The 24,623-nt window shown below is 43.6% G+C and overlaps 1 protein-coding gene across 1 annotated transcript in view; it reads left to right on the top strand.

The window, feature by feature from the left end:
- Positions 1-24,623, top strand: part of LOC146775747 (uncharacterized) — a 124,455-nt gene that overhangs the window by 73,557 nt on the left and 26,275 nt on the right. Inside the window, exon 5 of the mRNA XM_085637882.1 lies at positions 23,635-23,745. Within this exon, the coding sequence (XP_085494008.1) occupies positions 23,635-23,745 (111 nt within the window). The remainder of the gene's footprint in view (positions 1-23,634; positions 23,746-24,623) is intronic.

Raw genomic sequence — 24,623 nt, 5'->3', positions numbered from 1 at the left:
CTGCAAGATGGGGGGCACTGAAGAGTGGGCTTCACATTGCCTCCCCCACCTGAGGGGTGGGATTGGCAGAGATGGGCACACCTTCTGGGCTGTTCTAATTTTTCCTGCCTGTCTTCCCACCGAAAAGGAGGGGAGACAGGAAGGGGGCCTGCTCCTGATAGTAGGAGAGGCTGGGGGTCGCATTACAAAGGCGGTAATGCCTTCAATGCCCCCCTGCCACAGATGGCTCTTCCTGACCTGGGGGAGGTGTGACCACCTCCGCCTAGAAAAGGCTTTGTTTCTGGGCTCCGGGAGCAAAGGCTCCCACCCCAGTGGTCCAGAAACATGTCTTGTTGTAGCTGGCCGGTGTTTAAAAGTCAGGGAACCCACCAGAGGCTGGTCGTTATCAGGGGCATCTCTAAGATGCCCTCTGAGTCCATGGTATTATAAATCCCACACTGGCATCAGTGTGGGTTAATTATCCTGAGAACTTTGATACCAAACTTTCCAGAATTCAGTAAAGCCATTATGGTGCTGTGGAGTTCATAATGAGAAACTCCCAGACCATATACTCTTTATGGCTTTACTGCACTTACAATGTCTAAGAATGGACTTAGACACTGTAGGGGTACAGTGTTCTTGCAACTGTACCATCACCAGTGGTGTAGTGCATCCAGGTAGAGGGGTGCATAGCCTGTACCATAGGCAGTGGCTTGCAGGCATGGCAACCAGGCATGTGTGCCATATCGATTCTTCACTTTTCTCTACAACAAAACACGGAGCCTGTAATGGCAGTGTGTGTGTGTTGAGGTGCAGGACCTCTAAGAGTGGGTGGCACAATATGTGCTCCAGCCCTTCGAGGCCTTCCCTGGTCCCAGAGCCCTTGGTACCCATGGTTCCTTTTACAAGGGACTTACATGTGGCCAGAGAGGTGCCAATTGGAGGTACAAGGTACAGTTTTGGGAAAGAACACCGGCCCTGGGAACCTGATTGGCAGGGACCCAGGGCACATCAAGTCAAAGTGCATTCGAAATCTGGCAAAAAGTGGGGGGCAGGGGTTACTGCAACATAAACCCAGTTTCCTACACATATCCTTAATTGGCATATTTAATTTACCTATAAGTCCTTAGTAAAGTGCACTACATGTGCCCAGAGCCTGTAAATTAAATGCATCTAGCAACAGACTCCCACATACGGAGCCCTTTAAAAATGCCTTAAGCCTGCCACTGCAGAGCCTGTGTGTGCAGTTTACACTGCCATGTCGACTTGGCATTTAAAACCCCTTGCCAAGCCTTAAGCTCCACTTTTGTTACATATAAACCACTCCTAAGGCAGGCCTTATGGTGCTGTTTACTTAAAAGGTAGGACATGTACTTTTAAGTTTTACTTGTCCTGGTAGTGAAACACTCCCCATGATTCACCGCTGAGGCCTACCCCTCCCATTGGTTAACATTATGGATTCTCCTTCTTACATTTAATAAGTTGTACCTCCCAATTGGAAGGAGGTAGAGCTGTAATATTCAGTGTCTATGGAATTGCAATGGTAAATTCTCTTTACTGATAAAGTCAAATTTAACATTTCAATTTTTAAAATGCCACTTTTAGAAAGATGGTATTTTTTTTCTCTTAGCCCTGTGTGCCTGCAGCCTGTCTCCAATATGCGTCTGGGGTGGATGACAGCTGGGCTTTGTGAATATGTTGAAACCACCATCGTAGTTCATTTCTTAACTATGGAAGAACGCACATCAATATCAGGTAGCATACAAAGATAATAAAATGCTGGTCTACATTGTCAAACCTCCTACATTTTCAAGATAAATAATAAATGTCTGCATCTAAACGGTTCATAATATTTACAAAATATGGTAAAGTGCATCATTGTCTGAAGGGAAGCACCTTCACAGGGGCACATTAAGATAGAGTTTGTGTCATACTGTTCCAAAGGGAAACAAACGTTGCATCTGATAGAGCCCAGTCGGTATCTGGTCAAGAGTGGTCTTTCCCAAACATTTTCAACTTTTGGAAGATAAGGTTGCATACCCTCACACATCTTAAACATAGTATAAACTCTCAGAGATGTTTTCCCCAGTTCCTTCGCCTCTCTAGCAGCTGATGCAAATCTCAAAAACTCCTTAACAAGACCACTCTACCTTTTATTTAGCAAGTTTGGGGACAAGTACAGCTCTGGTCTTCCTCAACTTATAGTGGTAGTCCTAATATAACTTAGCCATGGGATTTTATGCCCGAAATCACATGCTAAACAATCAGTAATAATCTCCAAATTAAATACAGTGTGTATATTCCCCCATCAATCAATCCAGAGGAGAAGATGTTCAAGCTTAATGCGATCTTCCACAAAACTTAGGCTTAGTTCCTCATATAAAAAGAAATGGGGACTACCTGGTCCAACACCAAGCAATCGCCTGCAAAAAAGAAATTCTCCTCCCGTTGTAAACTTGAGCAGTCCCAATATCCCCATATAGATAGATTCCCCAAAGGTCATAATCGGTAAACATTTATATTTTTACACCTGCCTCTATTAAAGAAGGGATCGGTATGCTAATGACTGTAGACGCCAACTCAAATATGGCCCCCACAGAGATATTAAAGCGTGAGCTGTGTTTTAATATGTAGGGCAACCAACTACCACTAGAATCAAAAGTTACACCCAAATATGAGAACTCCCTAACCCTCCTAATATTTTGGCCCTTAATCAACATGGGTCCAGTTTTGCATTGGTGCTTACCATACACCATATAGTATCTCTTGAATATATTAACTTCAAGATCTAGATCATCCATGAATTTAACAAAGGCATATACAAGACCCCGTAGACCATTTTATGTGCGTGAGCAAAACCGCATAATTGGTGTAAAGTAGAGCCGCCACATATTTAGCTTTCACTTTTGGAAGACCCTTTCCATGTGTAACTAAAAAAGAATACAAGCCAATAATGTATAACAGAAATAAAATCAGGGCTAAAACACAACCTTAGTGTACTCCCCTAGAGAGGTGAAAAGATTTGGTACACTCACCCTCCATACTTACCTAACTGATGCACTAACTCCCTCATGCAAACAAAGCCTGTAAAAATTCAACTATCAAGTGAGGCAATCCTAATTTGGATAAAATACACCAGAGTTTAAAACGTTTTGCCGAATCAAAGGCGCTGCTAAGATCCATAAAGGCAAGATCTAATGAGCATTTTTTAGCAATCTCAGATTTCCCTAACCGCAGGCGTGGATACAGACTCTGCTCTTGGGTTCCAAGCCCTTCATGAAACCCATACTGCACAACATTAAAAATACTATTTTTTTGGGCCCTATCTTCAAGTTTATGTAGAACAATGCACTCCACAATCTTAACCATTGAGTCCAACAAAGAGATCCGTCAGTTACACTGGGGGTCTTTCTTGTTAGCTTTCTTAAAAACTTGCACTATACAAGCTGTTTGACATTAGTCTGGTATTTTCTGGGAGACGGCATAATTAAGAACATTAGTAATAATGGTGCCCACAGAGGGATATTCGCTTAATAAAGGTCCATCTGTACCCCAGTGGGGCCCAGTGCCTTTTTGGACGAACTATCTTCAATAGCCGCTATGACGTCCTCAAGATAAAACATGAACTGAGGAGCAAAAACGAACTCATATGTCCCCGAATTTCCCAGAAGGAGAAAATCCACCTAAAATGGTCATGCCAACATTCTGGACTAATATTAGACACTAACCCCTCTATTGTGGCAGCGCTATTGTTCCCTTTATTTACAATATCCCAAAATCTCATGCTATCCTTTTCTTTACATGCTTGAACAAGATTCCCCCTCATTTTAGCCTTGATCCCCAATTTCCTATTTCTAATGCATTACTTGTATTCCAGCCTGGCAGCTGCTACCAATATCAATTCCTGGGTTTACAATTAAGTACTAAACACAATATTTTGTTACATCTTCACATAAGCTATCAAACCATCCAGGGTAGGGACTCCTTACAGGTCTGCAGTTACCATTGATGAAATAACCTAAAATTTAAAAGGGCCTGCAAATGTTTCATCCCCTTAAGATCAACAGTTGGGTATACATTTGGTTGTCCCTAACAAGAAATGGATCTTGCAGAGTGGTATTTGTTTCTGTTTTGGCACTGGAATCTCCACCCATTGAAAAGGAGATGGGGTAGATGGCGGGCTGATCCTGCATTGGGAGCTCAGCCCCACCCACTCGCTTCCATTAGCGCTGGTAGTCACTGACAGAATGATTGCCTCGTCGAGCGTGCTAGCAAACATGTGCTGAGGACTGAAGCCTTACCTATGTGGCAGCTTCTCTGCCTTTTCCATTGTGTTCTGACTGCGCATTTACTCTTGTGCTGTTTTTTGCAAAGTACAAGCAGGCTCGGTTCTGGCCTTTGCAGGGAAGTCAGAGTATGGCGCCTCAAGAAACCAGAAGCTCCGGGGGGGGGGGGGGGGGGGGGGGGCTTGGCTTGGCACATGTGGAGCAGCACAGACACGCTTGGAGCTAAGCTGGTTGGAGAAGGAAGACGGGGTCCCCCGATCACTTCTCGATGCTAGGGAGGCCAGGGCTTCCTCAGTGGGACGTCCAATATTGAAACTGCATGGAGGAGCCACAGCAGCCAGTTTATTTCAGGTATGCACAGAGGAATCTCTGGTAGCTGAGGAAGAAACTGCCCTGGATGATGTGTAAATGGCGGTGGCTCCCATGCAAGGCTTGCCACACCCAAAGCTACAGCAGGTTTAACTGAAGGATATAATGTATCCGAGGGGGAGCACTCCATTAGCCCCTACGCTGCAACACAACTGCAATATATCACAATCCGTGCCTTGGGCGCTCAATGAGGCAGAAGATCTTAAACCTCCAGGAAACACAGAGGCTGCTAATGGGGCTTAAGTGACAGAAGTAAGTACTGTGGGAATGATTGTTACTTTTCCAGGGAGAAATGTGGATGCAAAGGAGACCAACACTCCTGTTACTCTATTGAGGCTGCGATCACCTAATCATACTCTACCCAGCAAACTATGCTCTATATTAACAGATATTTCATCAATGCCGGAGATGGCAGCAGCAGCTACCAAAGTGGCCAAGCTGTTAGGGCCGAGGAATTGAGGAAACGCCTGATACATCAGCATTCAGGTGAGGGTATATGAGCCAGGGGAGCTCTAAAAAGCTGAATGGGGCTTTAATGGGATCCTTAATAGGGAAAAGTAAGGTCAGCCAAGTTAAGAATCGTACAGCGAGTACCCATACTTGCAGTTTTACTTCCCTTGAGGCTGCCAATGTGAAAGGGCGACGTGAAAGCAATAGTGTCTCATCTATCCACTGCTAACCAAGAGGCTCAAACAAACTTGAAGGGGGGTAGGACGCAAAATCTCAAGCTCACTTCAGTTATTATGCCCAGCATGCTCACAGTCCTGCTCACAGTGACTCACCCCTGCCCCTTTGGTCGTCAGTCATCCAGCTCATCTAGTTCTTCCGCTTCAGTGATACTCTAGGATTCTCTGAATAATGTGACCCCTCAGGAACCTACTCTCTTGGCAATGCTGCAACTTCTGCAGGCTCAACAGTCAGAAGTGCAACAACAATGAGCTGAAGTGCAACAGTTTTATATGCAATCTGGAGCTGATAATTCTGCAATCCAGCAATTAATCGCAGAGGTCACTAGCAAAGTAACTGTGTTAACCAAAGAGATGGTAGAATTACAACACGATGTGGGGGATGCAGAGGAGGTTGCATCACCTACCGTCAAGGCAGTGCGGGACCATAATGATCGTTTGGCGCTTGTGCAGTCTAATATTGAAGCCCTTGTAAATCGCAGGAGGAGAAACAATTTGCGAGTGTTTGGTATTCCTAAAGGGAAGGAGGGGATGACCCCAGACAGTATATTGTGCAATTGTTTGGGAAAGCCTTTTCAGATCTCATGGATGGGGATATGGACTTCCAGATACAACGTGCACTTCGGCTGCCCTTGAATCACATTGGCAGCAGGCCTAAACCCAATCTACATTCAGTACAACCCCGCCCAATCCTAGTTTACAGAAGCAATTTTTTGTTAAGGCAAACGATTGTGATGAAGGCCCGTCCTGCTCTCCCAGTTACTGTCAACGCCATGTCAATTTTTGTCCATTCAGATCTCAGCAAGCCCACAATGGACAGGCGATGGAACCTGCGCCAGATGATTGATCCTCTTAAGGCAGTGGGTGCGCAAGTCTTCCTACAGAAGCCGGAAAGGCTAAAAACCTTCACAATGGGAGGATCCAAACGTGCTTTACCGAGCATGAAGCGGCAGTAGCACTAAATAATATGAAATCCATGACCAAGCAGTAGAGATTTGGACATCTGAAATGGGGTCTATGACATTTTTTGCTGGAATATGTCAATTCTCTGATACAGTGTGGGGTTGAACACTTTTACACCGTTTCTTGGGTTGGTGTTTTCCTACATTTAAACTGTGCATTTAAAAAATCTTAGCTTGCTTAATTCTGCAGCTTGCACCACCCATCGCCCCCGTCATCGCTGCAAAAACAGCTACTAACCATCTCTCTTGCCTACAAGTGTGACAGTTCATTTTATTCCCGTTCCCCAAAGCTAAAGGAATGGCTGGACAGGCAGGTATTAGTATTTTTTAATGTACATTGTATTCAGAAACAATCGTTGTTCTGCTCATCTCTAAATTAGATGAGTAGCGCCACCATGTGGCAGGCTGTCATAAGTACAAGTCCCGAGCACCGGAACCCAATTAAGTGCCGGTTCCGAGCACATGAAACCACAGCTCAAATTTGGCACTGAGGAACGCACGGATAGAAACTATGTGTACTTAATTAAGCTGTCATTTTCAGTTCTTATATGTGGAGAAGTGGTACCTAGGGGGAGAGGATGTGGCACAGTGGCTAGAGCTACTGACTCAGGAGCTGGGAATCTGGGTTTGATACTTGGCATCAGTGCAACAGCCTGTGATTCTTAGCAAATCATCTAGGGCCAGATGTACAACCGTGAGAAATAGCAACTTGCAAATTACGAGTTACTAAATCAAATGTACGTACAAATCTGGCCATCAATTTGCACCTCCCAATTGAGTCGCATTGCAATTAGTAGCCTCACCTTTAGCGAGTCAGTACGTGCTCACAAATTTTGACATGGTCACAATTTGCGATTGCTCTGCAATTAGCGACCGCAGCTTTAAAGTGCCTAATCACTTCATGGAACAGCAGAAGCAACCCAAACCACTAAGTGGTGTCCATTGTGATTCCCGCATAGCAGTAGGAGCACACTGTGGGGCCATAAACACACTTAAGACTGCATTGATCCACCAAGCAAGCCCTACAATGGCCAGCCAGCAGAGCAAGAAGGGAGCAAAGGAGCACAAGAGGAAAATCACATTTTCCGAAAGAGAATTGGACATCCTCACTGTAGTTTGCTGCAACAAACATGAACAGCAGTTCGGGTGGGCCTCCCAGACATTTCCTGAGTCTAAAAAGTGCAAGATCAGGAGGGAAATGCAGCAACAGTACAATGCCCTGGGAGTTGCAGATAGGTCCGTCGATGATTTGAAAAAAACAGGATACAATCTGCGCTCTCGTGCATAGGAAAGGATTGCAGTACTGCTGGGACAGTTCCCACGGTCTGGAGTGGGACCACCTAATGCTCCACCCCTCATCTGTGGAGCCCTACCAAGATCCTGGACAGGATACAGAGGCAGTGTGTGCCTCGGGGACCGTCCACACCTCTGCACACTCTCTGGTATGTGCATAATAGCTATTATTCTAACATACCTACCCGACAGAACCCTGCAGTCCACAGGCATGCAACACAGATCCCCCTAGACACTGCAGTTCATGCACCAAAAGTCAGAGCTATTACATCATAGGATTTGTAGTCTGGTACACAAACAGTGGAGAAACTCTCTGATATGAGCTGAATAACATGGTTCAACCACTGAGATAGTCCCTCACATGTGCAATTTTACTTGTACCACATTGATACACCTGTGGGAGTCCAGGACACAGAAGAGGGAGCAGGGGAAGAGCAGGACCTTGACCTGACCGAGGCAGAGCTGGATGTTCAGGAGAGTCTCAGCGAGGTGCACCAAAAGTCAGAGCTATTACACCATAGGATTTGTAGTCCGGTGCACAAACAGTGGAGTAACTCTCTGACATGAGCTGAATAACATGGTTCAACCACTGAGATAGTCCCTCACATGTGCAATTTTACTTGTACCACATTGATACACCTGTGGGCGTCCAGGACACAGAAGAGGGAACAGGGGACGAGCAGGACCTTGACCTGACAGAGGCAGAGCTGGATGTTCAGGAAGAGTCACAGCGAGGTACACCTGACATCCAGGGCAACACATCTCAGCAGGCAACTGCACCAGCAACAGTTCCAGTCACCAGTATCTGCCAGCTGCTTCTACAACGCAGTGCTTTCAAAGGCAGCAACAGGCAAGGCCTCATGCCCACCTCCAGGCAGGCAAAGGTGACCAGGTGGAGGCTAGCGATATCGAGCAGGCAATACTGCAAATTCAGTGGCTGCAACAGAGATAGTTGAGGGTGATTTAGCAGTAAGCTGGCCCAGGGCTTCCCAACCCTATTTCTCCAATTGACAGACAACCAGGCCCGGCTGGGTGCAAAGTTTGATGCACTGACTGGGATGATTGGACAACTCTGCACCAAGCTGGCAGAGTAGAGAAGCCAGCAGAGGCACAATGAAAGGAGCAGGGCAAGCAGGATGGGGACATTGACCCAGGTGATTGGGAGCCTTGCCCAGGCAACCACCCTCCACTGAAGACTCACACTGGCCCTGCAGGTGGAAATGGGCCACTATATGTGGCCAGAGGTCTGCACTATATAACTGCTGCTGTTGAGGCCATACGACTTCCAGTCTTGTCACTGAGGTAATGAGACATGCTCCTGACAGCAAAGTGTCCAGCCGCTGCAGCGTCTCCACTGCAGAGACCCACATTCTTCGTAGGAGCAGTAGCAGACAGCCCACACCCCACAGGATAAAACCCACCAAGCAACCTGAAGAGGCAGGTAGTGACTGCACAATGCATGTGTACCATGGTATTGCCCATCATGAACCATTGTTGGTGGTAAAGTAACCGCCCTTTGTCAAACACATTTTAGTTATGTTGAACATGAAGGACATGTCCTGCAGTTCATTTCTGAATACCCTGATATTAAATGGTTTCCCAGTTTGTGAAATCTGCTACTAGCCTTATCATTTGTTGAGGGTGTTATGTAAATGGCTGCTTCTTACCGTGAAAAACATTGTCTGGCTATGTGGTTCTTGCATCATCTCCCCTCTGCTGCTCTACTTTGCTCGGGTGGGTCTGAGTCTCAATCAGACACTTCTATGGGAAGGCCCCTCCTGCAGACCATGTTGTGAAGACTTGCACATGTCGCAACAATTTTGCACGCCTTTACAGGCTCATACTACAAGGTCCATCCGCTCTCATGAAGGCACCAAAAGCTGGATTTCAGGATGCTGAAGGTGTGTTCTATCACGCTTCTGGTGAGTCTGTGCAGTGTTGTACAGTCTCTTGTGTGAGTTGTTGGGATTTAGGAAGGGCGTGAGGATCCATGGCCACCGGGCATACGCACTCTCACCTGATGGGACAAATATGAGGGTGAGACAACAAACGGAGAGTAATGTTTGCACTGATACATTTCACTTTGTACACCACATTGCATTACATAGTAGGTATCCTTCAAAAACTCCCCCCTTTCTAGTCGCTGGTGAATGCCACTGTGGTGAAAGATGTAGGAGTCATGGGTTCTCCCTGGAAATTGTTCTACAATGTCCGTGATGATGTACTGTGCATTGCAGACTACCTGAATGTATGGTAAATGTGTGCTTTTGCAGTTCCGGGAATATGTATTCCAGGTGGGATGGAGGACATATGGGCACATGGGTCCTGTCTATGCAGCCAGTTACTTGTGGAAATCCGGCTATCCAGTAAAATTGGGTTATTGTATTCAGAATTTCTATAGCATACCTGGGCAGGTAGATGTGTTTGTGTATGTGGTGGATCATGGTGCCAAGGAACTTGCAAAAGAAAAATGAACACTCATTCTGCGACACCCCTTCGGCCACTGCAGTGACATCTTGGTAACTACCAGTTATGTAGAGGGAGCACAACACCTGAACATGGGTGAGGATTGCAGTGCTGTGCTGGGTTCTGCTTTCTAGTTGTAGCTTCAAGATGGCTATTATCTCTCGAATACCATTGCTACTCAGCCTGTACTGCTCTTATATATCTTCATCTGTCTTGTCATTTTGTGCTTATTCGCAAATTGCAACTCGTCTGTACATGAAGGTTAGTGACTCGTGACTCGAAAATAACGGGTCTTCATTTGAGACACGCAAATTACCCACATATTTTTTGCGGCTCGGTAATCTGTCACCTAGCAACATCTGATTTGTGAATGCCTGTCATACATCGCATATGGCCTATTTGCATGCACAAATCAATTTGTGACCGTTTTGCGACTTGCGAAACGGTCGTACATCTGGCCCTTAATCTCCCTGTACCCATGGACACCGCCTGGATACCCTCAGGGGGTGATAAGCCACGCTATATAAATCTACAAACTTAATTTAAACTACCAAGGACCCAAATCTTAACCAGATTGCAGTTGCAGTAGTGCACGAACAGTTTAGTTAAAATAGGCTTTTTTTATATGCGTAAACAAAACCATTCTTCTGACCTAAAAAAAAGCAAATGTTCTAAAAATGGTCTCTTTATTCCTATCATTGTTTTGTTTCTGTTCTGGAACTATACACTTGCTGTCCACTGATTTTTGTTCATATATTATCCTCTTCAGCTTTGTTTCAAGCTAAGAATTAGACACCTGCTACAGGAGAAACAAATTAGGTATAAGAAACCATGGCAGCTGAAAATGACTGTTTTCAATCCTGAAGAAAGTCAGATGAACTGATACAAAACATAAAAGTAGGCAACTCACCATGAATCCTGACTCTGGTGTCTCAGAATCTCAAATCACATAGGATAAACATGTATGGCTGAAGGAATACAACAGACAATTTTTATACAACTCTCTCAGGGACTGGTTTATCTGCCACTGGACTCACATAAAGGGGAGGGCAGTCAAATGGCTCAGGTCTAGCAGATAAATTCATGCAAAATTCGCCAGGGGAGATATGACTGGGTGGGGAGCCAGTTGTGGTAAATATTTTCTTTAAATGAGCTCTTTGTTTTGTTATCAGAAAACGGAGCACACTTAATTAGAAATCTTATGATCAGCCAATACGAATAAACAATCAGAGTAATATCCTGGAATGTGAATGGTTTAAGAAAGAAGAAGAGGCAAATATGTATAATTGAGTTCCTGACAGCTACCTGTGCCCAAATAATCCTATTACGGCAAATACATCTTGCGGAGACAGAGTTAAAACTTTTATTCAAAATCCGCTCTTGGTTCAGGAGGTGGTCTGTACCTCCCAGCTAGGGTGAAATAAGGCAGTGGCTGTGTTAGTCAGAAAGAGTGGGAATATTCACATCATACGCTCAGAAGTAGATAGAAGCAGCTGTGGATAATTGTTCTGCTCCAAATAGAACAACGCACCAATTTTATAGGGGAAATTTTAATATTCTGATGAAAAGTAAAATAAATCGCTCAACCCTCACACTGCATCGCATTATAATTCACCGAAGATGGCAGCGTGCCTAAAAAATCTATCACAAGACCTAGGTTTCGTTGACATCTTGAGGGTGAGAACTGGGCTTCAGAGGGTATATTCATTTCTCAGTTAAAAATATGGACATAATTCCAGGATAGCTTACACGTTTGTGGACAGAAATATTGTAGAACAAGTGATGGAGATATTATATAACCTGACTTATCTTTCGATCATGCCTCCGTGATGTTAACATTCCGCCTAAAGAAAAAGCCTCTATTTCGAAGATGGCCCATGGAAAGGGGGCTACTTAGTCAACCCTCCTTAGTCCAGTATTTAAAGATAAATGTGCATATCCTTCTTGTGAAAAACTTGGAAAGCTGAGGGTCCAGATGGCATTACGGAGGTAGTGTACAAGAATTTTGTGAGTCAAAAAACCTCAGTCTGGAAAGACCCATTAAAAGTATTTTGATTGGAGGTCAAAAAACCTGCGGTGCCGAGGGGAAAGACAACCATAGTGGTTATCTTAAAGTCTTATAAGAATCCTCATGTGTGAATCTTACAGGCTAGTTTTACTTCTAAATGCTGGTTATACGATATTTGCAGGTATAGTTGGTAAAAAGGCTCTCTTGGGTTGTCCAGGAAAGGGGTTAATGAGGGTCAGAAGGGATATTTACCTGAAGACATCTCTTGGAGTTGGTTCACTATGTCATTGGGTTCATTGATCTTGCCACACATTTGAAGTTGCATCTCGCAATACTGGCTGTCAAGTAGCCAAGTCCATTGACTAAATATGCTGAAAATAGGTTTCAGTTTCTCTTTTAAAGCCCTATACCCATTATTATATGGTTCAGTCAGGAGACAGAGTTGTTTTGCATTGGTCTAAAGTAACAGAGGCAAGCAAAAGGTCATCAACGTACTGGGCTAAAGTTGAGTTCCTGGGAAAGACAAAAGTGTTCAAGTCTGTTTTTTTTTTTTTTTTAAAGATTAGAAGAAGATTGAAGGAGTCTCTGTAAACCCTTGAGGAAGTCTCTGGCATGCCAGCTTAGATCTGCTGAATGAGTACGCAAATATCAACAGACTCTCTTTGTGGATGGGTATGAAGAAAAAGGCGGAGCACAGATCTTCCACTGTAAACCATTGGGCATTTGCAGGGATACAGGGAAGGATGGTAGTGTGTCTAGGAAACACAGGAACTCTAGGGATAACTACATCATTTATGGCTGTCAAATCCTGGATACATTGGTACACATTTCTTTCCCACCCAAGTGAGAGGAAGTATAGGAGTCAAATCTGGTAACAATCTGTACCAAAACACCTGTCTTGATGAGGTCAGCAATGACCAGTGCAATTCCTGATTTGCCCTTTGGCTTTAGAAAATACTGGGCAATGCAAGGCAACGTTTTCATAGGATTTATTTCTTGTCTTTACTAGTGCAATTGATAAAGTGCCTCACACATCATTGAGCCCTGTGGACCACAACATGGAGGGCACCTGAGCAAGCGATTTAGACACATCTCTAGGTATTCCAGTTTTATTGACAACTCATTTCGCACAACTGGCCATGGATCTTGTCTACCTTGCTCTGTGGCACTGTAAAGTAGACTATGTCAGGTGCACAGAAAGCAGTGCAGTTCAATTAAAACAAAATATCACAACCCAGTACGTAGAGGCTTATAAGGAAAGCATGCGTGTCTGTGGTGGGACCAAGAGTTATACAAACAGGATGAGAAATGTGGTGTGAAACTCGTGGATTTCAAATACCAACTGCGTCTATGGGCAAGCCTGAGAGATGTACTGAAGGAAATTCAGAGGTTTTCCGAGCCTAATGACTTGTGTCAATATCAATAAGGCAAGTGGTTGGTTTTCTGTTTATCAGACGATCAACGTAAGGACCTTCCTGATCCATATGGATCATGGGGCTCAGGGTACAGTCTGCATCTCTCGGTCTGTCCTTGAATTCACTGTCCCCAATGCCCGCTAACCAGACATGGCTCTCCAGCTCCTAAGGCTTCTCCCCTAACTTTCCCATTTCCCCACTCGCCTCCCACTCTGCACTTGTTCATCTCTTGGAGGAGCTCCCTGTTCACCCGCCTCTTCACATTCTGTTGCATATTCTGTAATTTCAAATACATCAATTTAAATTCTGCAGGCTCTATATTACTTACCTGTGGTTTCACACAGTGATTTGCTGCTCTTACAGTTTTTATTCAATAAAAAAGAGTTATTAGTTGGTTTCTCACATTTGCTGTCAATCTCTTCAGAAAAGCAGCAACTGCAAATTCACTAACCATCTAAGTCGGACAGGCAATGCCGAATACCTTTGAAATACATATTTGAGCCTATCTAGATCAGTGTTTCCCAAACTGTAGGTCGCAAACTGATTTTGGGTGGGTCACAAAAATTGAACAATAAATAAACATGCCTCTAAATTCGTGTTTATCTTGTCACATTTGCTGCGCTTCAAAGACACGGGTCAAATGTCAGGCTGTCTGACAAATTGAAACTTATGTTTTTTAACATGGGGATTAGTGGATACAAACTCTTCTCACTATGCAGTCAGAGAAAGAAAAGTAAAGTGACTAATGTAGCAATCTTGCTGAAGAGTGTGAAAGAAAAACACTGTAGCACGCTACTCCTTCGGAACACATAACAACATGTTAATACCTCTAAATGAACTGTCCACGTTCAGCAGTTATGAAAGCAAAAATGAAGCACATGGTTTTTCTATTTCTGAAGTGTGATGGAAACAAAGATTTTAATAGGATCAAAACAAAGACATTTTCATTGGTGATACACAAATGTTAAGTATTCACTGGAACTCAATTTCCACACATTATTATTTGTGTGGAATAAACGTTTGTCAGTAAAGCTGTATGTCTGTGCATAATTAGTGCCCATTTCAATGGATACTTTGCTCTGTGTAAATGACAATGCGATGCCACACAATGCTTTAGTTAGATAACAAAATTGCCTGCTTCATGTCCATTAAAGACAGGTGGGTCACAAGTTTTTCGTTCTAAAAATTGGGTTGTGGTTCTAAAAAGGAGCTATGATCTAGCTAGTCTTGCGATGATTCACCTATATTTTACTCGCAATTCTAAATCTTAGGCCAATATGCGGTCAGTGGGCACACATCTGCAAACGCATTCAACAGGGCATTCTTTTCTGCACACAGAGTCCTGTCATTCCTGCGTCCTGTTTCTGTTAACCTCCCTTCTCAATAAATCAATCTCTTACTTGGCACCACCAGATTAAACCATTGATTGACATCAGCCCAGTTAAGACTATGAATGTTGAGAAACTGTTTCTTAATGCTCATTAAATCAGAAGAGGTCCAGAGGATGTGATCAGCAACTCTGCCCCTGGGGCCAGGGTCGTCTTATAGAGGAAGGGGGGTGTCGGGGCTCGGGAAGAGGGATCATGATCATTTGAGTCGCTAGAGTGAGGGTTCTCTCTTTGACACCTGATCCTAGCCAGTCATTCAGCAGTTCATCTTAAACTGTCTTGGGTAATAGTGGGGCTCCATACACCCAGCTGGAACAGAATGCATTATCGATCTAGTCCGCTCCCCAGTGTTGGAATCTGCATCTTGTCTAATTATTTGCACTGTTCCCTTTACTGACCAACTGTTGGGTATTCACACAGTAGCAATCGCTTGCACGTTACCGTCTCGTGCTTCATAAGTTGGTGGTCCTGCTGGCACTGCCTCGTTCCCAGGTGCATCTGCTGACACTCCCCTAGCATCATCAGCCGGCATGGGAAAGCTTAAAACATCCAGCAAATCCTACTGCCTGCTGTTCTTTCTCTCATCTTTTTTTGATTCATTGGTCTGTGGAAATAGAGTGGGGGAGGCTCACACACTGTATGAGAAAACTGCATATGCCTTTACCATATCGGTGGCACATAGTGTGGGCAGGAGTCCCTTTCGTGTTCATTACACTTAGACTTTTCAGCCCCCCATAGCGTCGCCTTTATTCATACACAGAACACCCCTCCTAACGTCTCCTACATTCATACACAGAACACAAGAAGTTTTGTGCCAGGCTTGTGCCACAGCTCATCTCGTGGTTAAAGGAACTGAAACTAGGGTAAGGGGCCCTCAGTTATTTCTGAAAGTGATCTTGTGGAGGGAGGAAGCAAAGGTATCATGCACTTCCACTCAAAGGTCTCCTTTCAGCATTTTGTTCTATTATGAGCCCAGACCGACTAACAACGCAGCCAGTGCGGCTGGAACATAGAACCACTTTAACACATGCACTTATCCTTCAAGGGTCTGTGCTTCGGGTCCTGGCTCTCCTGCCTATCTGCCATATCTGCACTATTCTATAGAGACGGCTTGCTCTATGATTTGGATCACACAAACACCATCTCCGCTATAGGACTGATCCCATTATAGCTTACCCAATCAGTCTATTGTCCTATCGTGTACTACCCAGATGATACTTTGGTGCACCTCTTTAACACATCACAAATCACTACATGCAAAGAGAAAAGCAACCAATAATAAACACAGTCAGACTTCATTTTAATTTAGTTCCGTGTGCTTACACTGTCCAGCTCAATCACCAGGCTCAGCACTGGGCCGTGCTCCACCCCAGGCCTCCTGTAGAAATCTCTTCCTTTAGTGGGCACCTGGGGGTCGCCATTTAGAGTCCGCTCCAGGGCTTGTACCTCGTGGTCTCTGAGTAAAGGTGTTTCACAAGACAAAATACACAATGTTCTGCGAAAGAAAGCTTATACTTGCCAAAGCCAAACGGACGTCTAACATATAGTTAATGCACAAGTATATCTAGCAGCGAAATATTCTAGTCATATTTTAAGGCGAGTCTCCATGTCAACGGACCAACGTTTCGCCGTCTGATCAGTTAATCTGATGAAGAAGTATAACATTGGTGTTCTAAGTGTTTAATGTTGGCGAACATGTATTTAAGTTGGTTAAGGGACTGTTTCGTTTTCCTGGATACAAAATCAATAAAAAAGCCATGAGCTGTGGCCTCAAAAGTATCCCACACTAATGCAGGCAAAATAGAAAGATTCTCATTTAAAGAAAAGAATTCCTCAGCAAAGGGAGTGAAGGAGGAAGAAAAAAACAGATCCTGTAGAAGAAAGTTGTTAAATCTCCATTTGGAAGATTTGGGCTGCGAACGGAGCAGATCAGAATGTGCAACTACCGGGGCATGATCCAAAATCACAATGGGTTCAATCGAAGAGGAAATGAGATGTTGTGCCAAAGACTTAGAAAGGAAAATGTAGTCTAATCGGGTCAGGGAACCATGTGGAGGGGACACAAAGGAAAATTCTGTTAGATCTGGGTTACATAGTCTCCAGGCATCTACAAGATGTGTCTGCATGACTGTATTATGGAATCGTTTGAGTTTTGTGAGGAATAAAGCACCCTTGGGACTTGCGATCAATAAAGAGGTCCATTACCTGGTTACAATCACCTCCAAGGATAAAAAAAATCATCTTTATGTTGGATAAACTTATTTGTAATAGCAGGCCAGAAAGTATAATCCAGTTGAGTCAGACCATATACATTAAATACAGTTCAAGACAAGACATTAATAAGTAGATAACCAATAACCATCTACCCTCCGAGTCCATGTCTTGAGAAATAACAGAGCATTTCAATTTTTTATGACATAAAATAATGACACCATTCTTCTTTGGGTTCGTAGGGAAAACTAGAACTGAACCAAACCAATTTCATTTAAGCTTGAGAGCCTCAGTCTATGTCAAATGAGTTTCTTGTAACAAAAGGGAATCTGGATTATAGGAGGCTAAGTGTGAAATAATGATTTTCCTCTTTATAGGGTTAATAAAACCTTTTACAATCCAGGACAATAACGCTATGTATGAAACAACATGATCAACAGTAGTAAAGGAATATGAGAAGAATAGTAGACAAAGGAAGGTCGAGAAGAAGTGATATAATGAGAACATTAAGAAACAAGTTAGAAAAGGAGAGTGGGAAAGGGAGAGATGGAGAAAAAAGACAATAAGAGCACATGTCAAAAGGGAACTGACAACTGTAATACATAACTTTCAAGGGATACAAAAAAGAACGACTGGCAACAGACATTAAAGACTGCACGACCAATGGAGGAAAACGCACCAGATCGGGAAGCCATACAAACCGAAAAAGGGAGTGTGAAGTAAATCGGATGGTCAGAAAGAAGAAAAATAGATGGTCTACTAAGAGAGATCCATCAGATTACAACCTGCAAAGGAAGTAAAAGTAATGATTAGAAGAAAATGTAGCATCGCCTGTCAGATAAAAAGTTAAGTAGTAAAGGAAGGATCAGCAGTCTCCATGGAAGTCTTAGAGTGTCAATGGATGCATTTTCGAAGGTCCGCTGATTCTTCAAAAGTAGACGTATGGTTCTGAAAATTCATCCTGAACAAGCAGGAATGGAATAAGCCATATTGTGCACCTTAGGTACGCAGGGTTGGTCAAAGGTTGAGGAATTTATTTTGCTGCTTAGCAGTTGCTGTGGAAACGTCCTGGGACAGAAACAATCTAGCTCCAGATCAAGATAGTTGTTTCTTAAGCTTGGCTGCATTTAGAACTTGTAGAAGGTCAGTAAAAGGATCACACCACAAGGCTTCGAAGGCGTAGATGAGAAAGATGGGCAGGGCCCAGCCTATGTGCTCTTTGGATATTCAAAGATGTTGATGCACGTAGGTCCAGACGTTTTGGAAGAAAAGAAGTGAAGAAGGACACAGGGTCTCCTCCCTCAATACCCTCCAGAAGACTATATAAATGAAGGTTATTGTGTCTGTTCCTGTTTTCAAGGTCTTCAGAAGATTTTCTTAAGAGCAGATCATCCTTCTCCAAAGAAGAAATTCTTGCAGAGATGTCCTGTATATCACTTACATGTTGTTCCAAAACGGATATTCTGGAATCCAGGGAAGACCATTTAGTGTCCAGAACCTTAGGACGAGTATTAGTTTACAAATGGTCTCAAAGCACTTATTTCCTCTAAGACAGTGTCCAAAGATACAGGCAGGAGAGTCTTCGTGGAGAAGGAGGATCCTGCTTGAGACTTCTTTCTGCAGAAGAAGGTGACACTAGTTTGGAAGGAGCAATGGGTGTAAAAAGCACCTTAGAAGAGTTAGATTGAGCCATATTGACAGTGATATTCAAACAATCCACAGGGTGCTCAAGGGAAGAAGTCTCCGACACAGGCAAACCAGTAATAAGTCTCTTGTTTGAGTCCAATAGTTGTTTACTTCTGCCCGTCTACCAGAAAAAAACGCACAAGCCAGACTGGACATAAAAAGCCAATAAAGTCTCTCCAATAATTATAGTTCCTCCAATAAAGACAATGAATATAGATGAAATAAGTCTTTAAATGCAAATGGAGAAGACCAAAAGCACTGAGAAAAGCTTCTAGTCAGCCTTGAGAAAAAGGATGAAGAAGTTAGAAAATAAGTACCTGAAGAAATACCTGATGCTGGAGACATTTTTTTTCAGTCAGGAAGAATCTCAAAATGGCGGTCGCAAGGCAACAGCAGAGGTCCAACGACATCTCACAGAGCCACAAGTCCCTAGAAAAAAATTGAGGGATAGTCTTGTGGTCAGCAGGTGTTCTGCAGCAGAAACATCCCATTTTCAATCCTTAAAGTAGGTGTAAACTGCCGAAAAACAGAATTGCATCTCCGACACGGCATGGAGCTTCGTGCTAGGTGGCCATCTTGAATCGTGCTGCGAGCGCCGAATCCACTGAATAAGCTTTTAATATGAAAGGTGATTTTAATGATCACAAAACTCAGCATTTTACAACAGAATTTAAGAAAAAGCTTATAGGAAGGGTTCTTTAAGTGATGGGTAGACACTTCAATTAGGTCTTTCAAAGGAATGTACAGGAGTCCTGTGACAGCTGTTAGACACCAATGATATAAGGAGGCTTGCACTACACTTTTGGAGGTGATAATGTCGGAAGACACTCGGAGGTTTTGCCCTTGTAGGAATGGTGTAGGGGAACATAAACAGGACTCTAACATCCATATTTTGTCTGAAGTCTGGAAGTCACAGGTTGACAACCCTAACATATATTGTGAATGGACAGTTTCTTTATACTGATCTTGGGAACCTAGGTTGGATCCAGTAGATGTAGCTGAAGATCCTGCTGATCACCCAATAGAATCCAGTAATTGGCTTGAAAACACAGTAAAGTGGGCAAGGACTTTACTCCTACAGTATAAAAACATATTGAATCACAGTTTCATCCCATGGTCAGTCATTAAGGGTATCCAGAAATGGGGATCAATTAGTGACCCCTAGAATTGTCACCTAATAGTGATGCTAGATGTTGATGTTAAATATTTGGTAGGCTATTACTGTATCACCTTGAGGTTTGGACACACAAGTGTCAGTTGATTGATTTCATCCAAACAAGTTTAGGAAAGAAATGTTCTTCATACGACAAAATCATGGTACAGATATTGTTAGATAGAAAAGAATGAAGGTCAAAGCATCACCATTTTCTTGAATGCCATATTGACTAGAGTGCTTTGTTCAACAAAGTTGATGGGCTCAACAAAGTTGATTGAGATATGATTTAAGTTTCGATTTTGGGAAATTGATATTTCACTTTTGAATTTGTGTACAGAATTCCATGAAAAGACCTGGCTCAGGATGAAATGTACCATCCCTACAAAAAAATCATGTATCTGTCAAACTTTCACTACTGTACTGGTCCCAGAGCACATGTAGGTAAAACAAAACCCACAAAACACTTCACACCAGTGTACCCTTTTTTGAGTACCATTGACTTGTCAAACCTTCTACTCCGTACACAATGACTGCTCCCAGACACATACAGGCAGAAGAGGGGACTCTCAATCTTCACACCAATAGGCATTTTAATTACCCGAGTTGCTTTATACCTGGAAGCTCTTGTCAAATGAGTTATGGTTCTTGACTAAAATATTTTCTTTATTATAAACGGCTGGTTAGAATTGGGATTCATGATTGGCTGAGGTATGCACCCAGGCTAAGCAGAAACTAACACTCGAGTCACCGTGAGTTAAGTACACACTAAAATATAACCTGTGCTCCCCCTCTGTTAGCTTAGCATAGCGCAGTCTGGCTTATCTAAAGAGGAAATGTGTAAAGTATATGTTCAACGCATGCACACACACACAGTAATACAATGAATACACCACAAAAAGACTCCATGCAGGTTTAGAAAATAGTGAATACTTATTTGAGTAGAACAAAACCAAAAATATAAAAATCCAACCAGTACATGTTGAGATTTGAATATTTAAAGAATAAATGCACAAACAGTGCTTAGAACTCAATTGCTTTAAAAGGTTACTTGAGGTTGTGCTAGACCGGGACAAATCCACAGTTCAGGTAGACCGCGATGGAGGGCAGGCTGGCTACAGGACTCACGCATGTCCGCTGAGAAAGTACCTTGGATGGAGCAAAGCGTCAATGCTGAGGGCATGATGCACCCATCTTTTCCACACATTTGGGTCGCTAAGTCGTCATTGAGTTCCGTTGGTATGCAGACAATGCGTAGTCATCAAGTCGTGCAGAGCTTCGTCGTTAGACCGTGCAGGCTGTCGACCTGCTGTTGTCGAACAGCTTCTGCGCCAGCAAAAGGGTGATGCGCTGGCTCTAATTGGTGCAAAGGTGACAAAGTGTTGGTTTTGTAGCAAAACAGCTTCAGAACTCACTTCTGAGGCCCAGAACTGGAGGGGCAACTCAGGAAAGGGTAGCACTCACAGATGGCAGAGTCCAGCAGCACCAGCAGATTTGTGAGAAGTATTTTGTGCCCCTAAGAATTCAGCAAGAAGGAAGTAATCCAACAAGCCCTTGGAGAACACTTGGAGGGAAGGCAGGGTCCAGCTCTCCTTCACCGGAGTCAGAGAGAGGCAGGCATCAAGGCAACATGCAGAACAGCTGTCCTTCCATAAAAGCAGTGCAGTTGAGTTTTAAGCAGCACAGCAATCCATCTGACAGAGGTTCAGGTCAAGATCTAGAAGTGTCTGATTTGATGGGATCAGAGAACCAGTACTTATACCCAAAAGTGCCTTTGATGTGGGGGGTGACTTCAAAGCAGCTCTCTGAAGTGCACAAAGATCCCTTTCAGCCCAGTCCTGTCTGACAGGCTATCTGTGTTGGGGGGGCAGAGTAATCAGTCCTTTGTTTGGGGTCTGGCCAATACCCTTTGAAGTATAAGTGTGAGCCCCTTCCTTCCAGCCCAGGAAGCAGTGGCGGCTCCTCGAGGGAGTGCTGCGGGGTGCTGGGGCAGGGGAGGGGCAGGGTGAGGGGTAGTAATCTCCGGCATACGGCCCAACAGAGTTAGGGAAATAAATAAAATGAATTACATTGCGCGCTCTACTTCGCCATTTGGCGTTCTAGCATGCGCTGTGTAATTTGTTTTATTTATTTATTTACCTAACTCCTTTCTGCAGTATGCTGGAGTGTACTAACCCCCACCCTGCCCCTCCCCCGCCCGCCCACCGCCCTGCAGCACTCCCTCGAGGAGCCGTCACTGCCAGGAAGGACCCTCAGAATGCAGATGTATGTAGATGAGTACGCAGCTACACCTAGCCTTCCTGTGTTTGTGGCAGTCTGGAGGAAATGCACAAAGTCTAGCTGTCACCCAGCCCAGACATGTATTGGAGACAGGCTATCAGGCACACAGAGCAGCAAGTGCAGAGAAATGTCCACTTTCTAAAAGTGGCATTTCTAAAATAGTAATGTTAAATCCAGCTTCACCACTAAGGAGGATTTACTATTACCATTCCAAAGATATGAAAGATGAAAAAGCTACTTTTTTCTGAACAGGAATTACAGCTTAAAAGTGTATTAAGGAAGTCTCAATGCTGGCCTATGTGAGGAGTAGGCCTCACAGTAGAGAAAAACTAATTTGGGTGTTTGTCACTACCAGGACATGTAAAGCTTAAACATACATGCCCTCCCTTGTACTTACATGGCAGCCTGCTCTTAGGGTTCCTTAGGGCCTACTTAGGAGTGGCTTATATGTAATAAAAGGGGAGTTTAAGACTTATCAAGTAGTTGTAAATGCCAAGTCGAAGTGGCAGTAAACTGCACACACAGACACTGCCATGGCAGACCTGTAACAGGTTTGAAAAGCTACTTACGTGGGTGGCACAATCATTGCTGCATGCCCACTAATAGCATTTGAAGTACAGGCCCTGGGTTTATGGTATTCTACTTTACAAGGGACTTAACAGCACAACAAATATGCCAATCAGGTATACACCAATATGATCATGTTTAGGTGAGAAGCACATGTACTATAGCTCTGGTTAGCAGTGGTAAAGTGCTCAGAGTCCTAAGGCCCACAAAAAGAATCCGCAACATCAGGAGGTAAAAGACAAAACGTCTGGGGGAAAACTCACCCTAAGGAATACAGGTGTAACACAGTTATAGTATTTTGAAGCCTTATTCTGTGATTCTTCTTGTATCATCACCACTGTAATACACACCATAATGACATGTAGAAATGTAATTTAAGGTTGTTGGTGTTTGTTTGTCTGCATCAAAGTTGGTAACACTGACACCAATCAAAAAAGCAAAGAAAATGACGGTGTACATTACCAGAGGAGATCTTTTTGACAAACCTCTCTTTATTAAGGTTTCCAAACTTCTGAAGAGGATTACTAACGTGATTTGATTTGATCTGATGTAATCTGGAGTGATTGTGGCATCTGTGATTAAAGGTACTAGAGTTTAAAAAGAAGCTTTTTTTTTACAGTTCTATAATCTGCAGGAAGCTGTCTTGTTTTTTGGCCCTGAGGATATCTTGGTATTGGAGTATGCTAAAACAATGACACCTGACTAGATCTCAGGTAATATTGTTAAGCGGAATGACAGGTATCCTGATCTACAAGGACGCTTATGTGATTATTCTTGGAATGACTGCCACGTTTAGATGAATAGTGAAGTTTTAGGAATACATCTCTTTGTTTAACTCTTGGCCCTGTTTAACATGTCTTATCTGTGTTTCCTGTTTCCCTACAGACTGCTCTGAACATGCTCACAATGTGCCAGGCATTGGGATACAAATCAGATGGCATCCTGTGCGCCGCCATCCATCCTGGCTGGGTCCAGACTGACCTTGGAGGACCAAATGTAAGTCAAATATGCATTCCTACGGCTTGTGTACTGATAAGGTGTCTGCCAAACTAAACAGGCAGATTCCTTCTAAAGTCATACAATCAGCTTGCCATATTTCAAAAGGTAGTGTTTACTACCCATGGTAGAGTCACCATTATCACCACAGGTTGTATGCCCTATGAAGCCATAACATTTTTTAAACAATATTCAGGATCTGCACCTCTCTGACGGACGGGGCGCAATTTGGACCAATCTCCCTCAGGAAGAACCAAACATAATTCTGTTGGAGGAGTCCATGCTGCACTTGAGAACTTACTACCTGCCAGTATGCAAAGGAGCAATCAGAGCTGTGAAGTGGCTACTTGTCAACATGGCATGCCATAACAAAAGCCATAGTAAAGCAAGAGTTAAAAAACAAATAAACCAGAAACTATAGCCCTGTATTCAGCACCAGTGACAAAAATGTGCTTGTTGGTTAATCACCCTCCGGTGACTACACTTTGCCTAGAATTACCTGTTTCCACCAACCCATCATATCCCAGTTTCACTGATATGGACCCCGCCCCCACACATTTTCCTTTGCACCACTCTCCATGTTAAAGATGCCTTTGCTGCTGTGAACATATTCCCTTTAAGATGATGATCATGTACATGAATGTCATTTTAATTATGATGCAGTGTGCCTCTTTACACCCTAGTCTAGCCTGTTACCTTCTTAGATCCCAGATTGGCCTGTTTCCCTTTTAGACCCTAATTTGGCCTATGCTCCCCGTATGCCCCCACCTATGCTTCAGTATGCCCTGTGTTCTTCGCCACACCAACTTACATTAGAGACTGGTCTGTGCCCCAGTTATGCCCCAAATTGGCCACAAAGTACACTCTCAATGTGTATG

This window comes from Triturus cristatus, chromosome 12 (assembly GCF_964204655.1).
Source record: "Triturus cristatus chromosome 12, aTriCri1.1, whole genome shotgun sequence".
In the NCBI taxonomy this organism is placed as follows: domain Eukaryota; kingdom Metazoa; phylum Chordata; class Amphibia; order Caudata; family Salamandridae; genus Triturus; species Triturus cristatus.
This window is presented reverse-complemented; position numbering and strand designations above follow the sequence as displayed.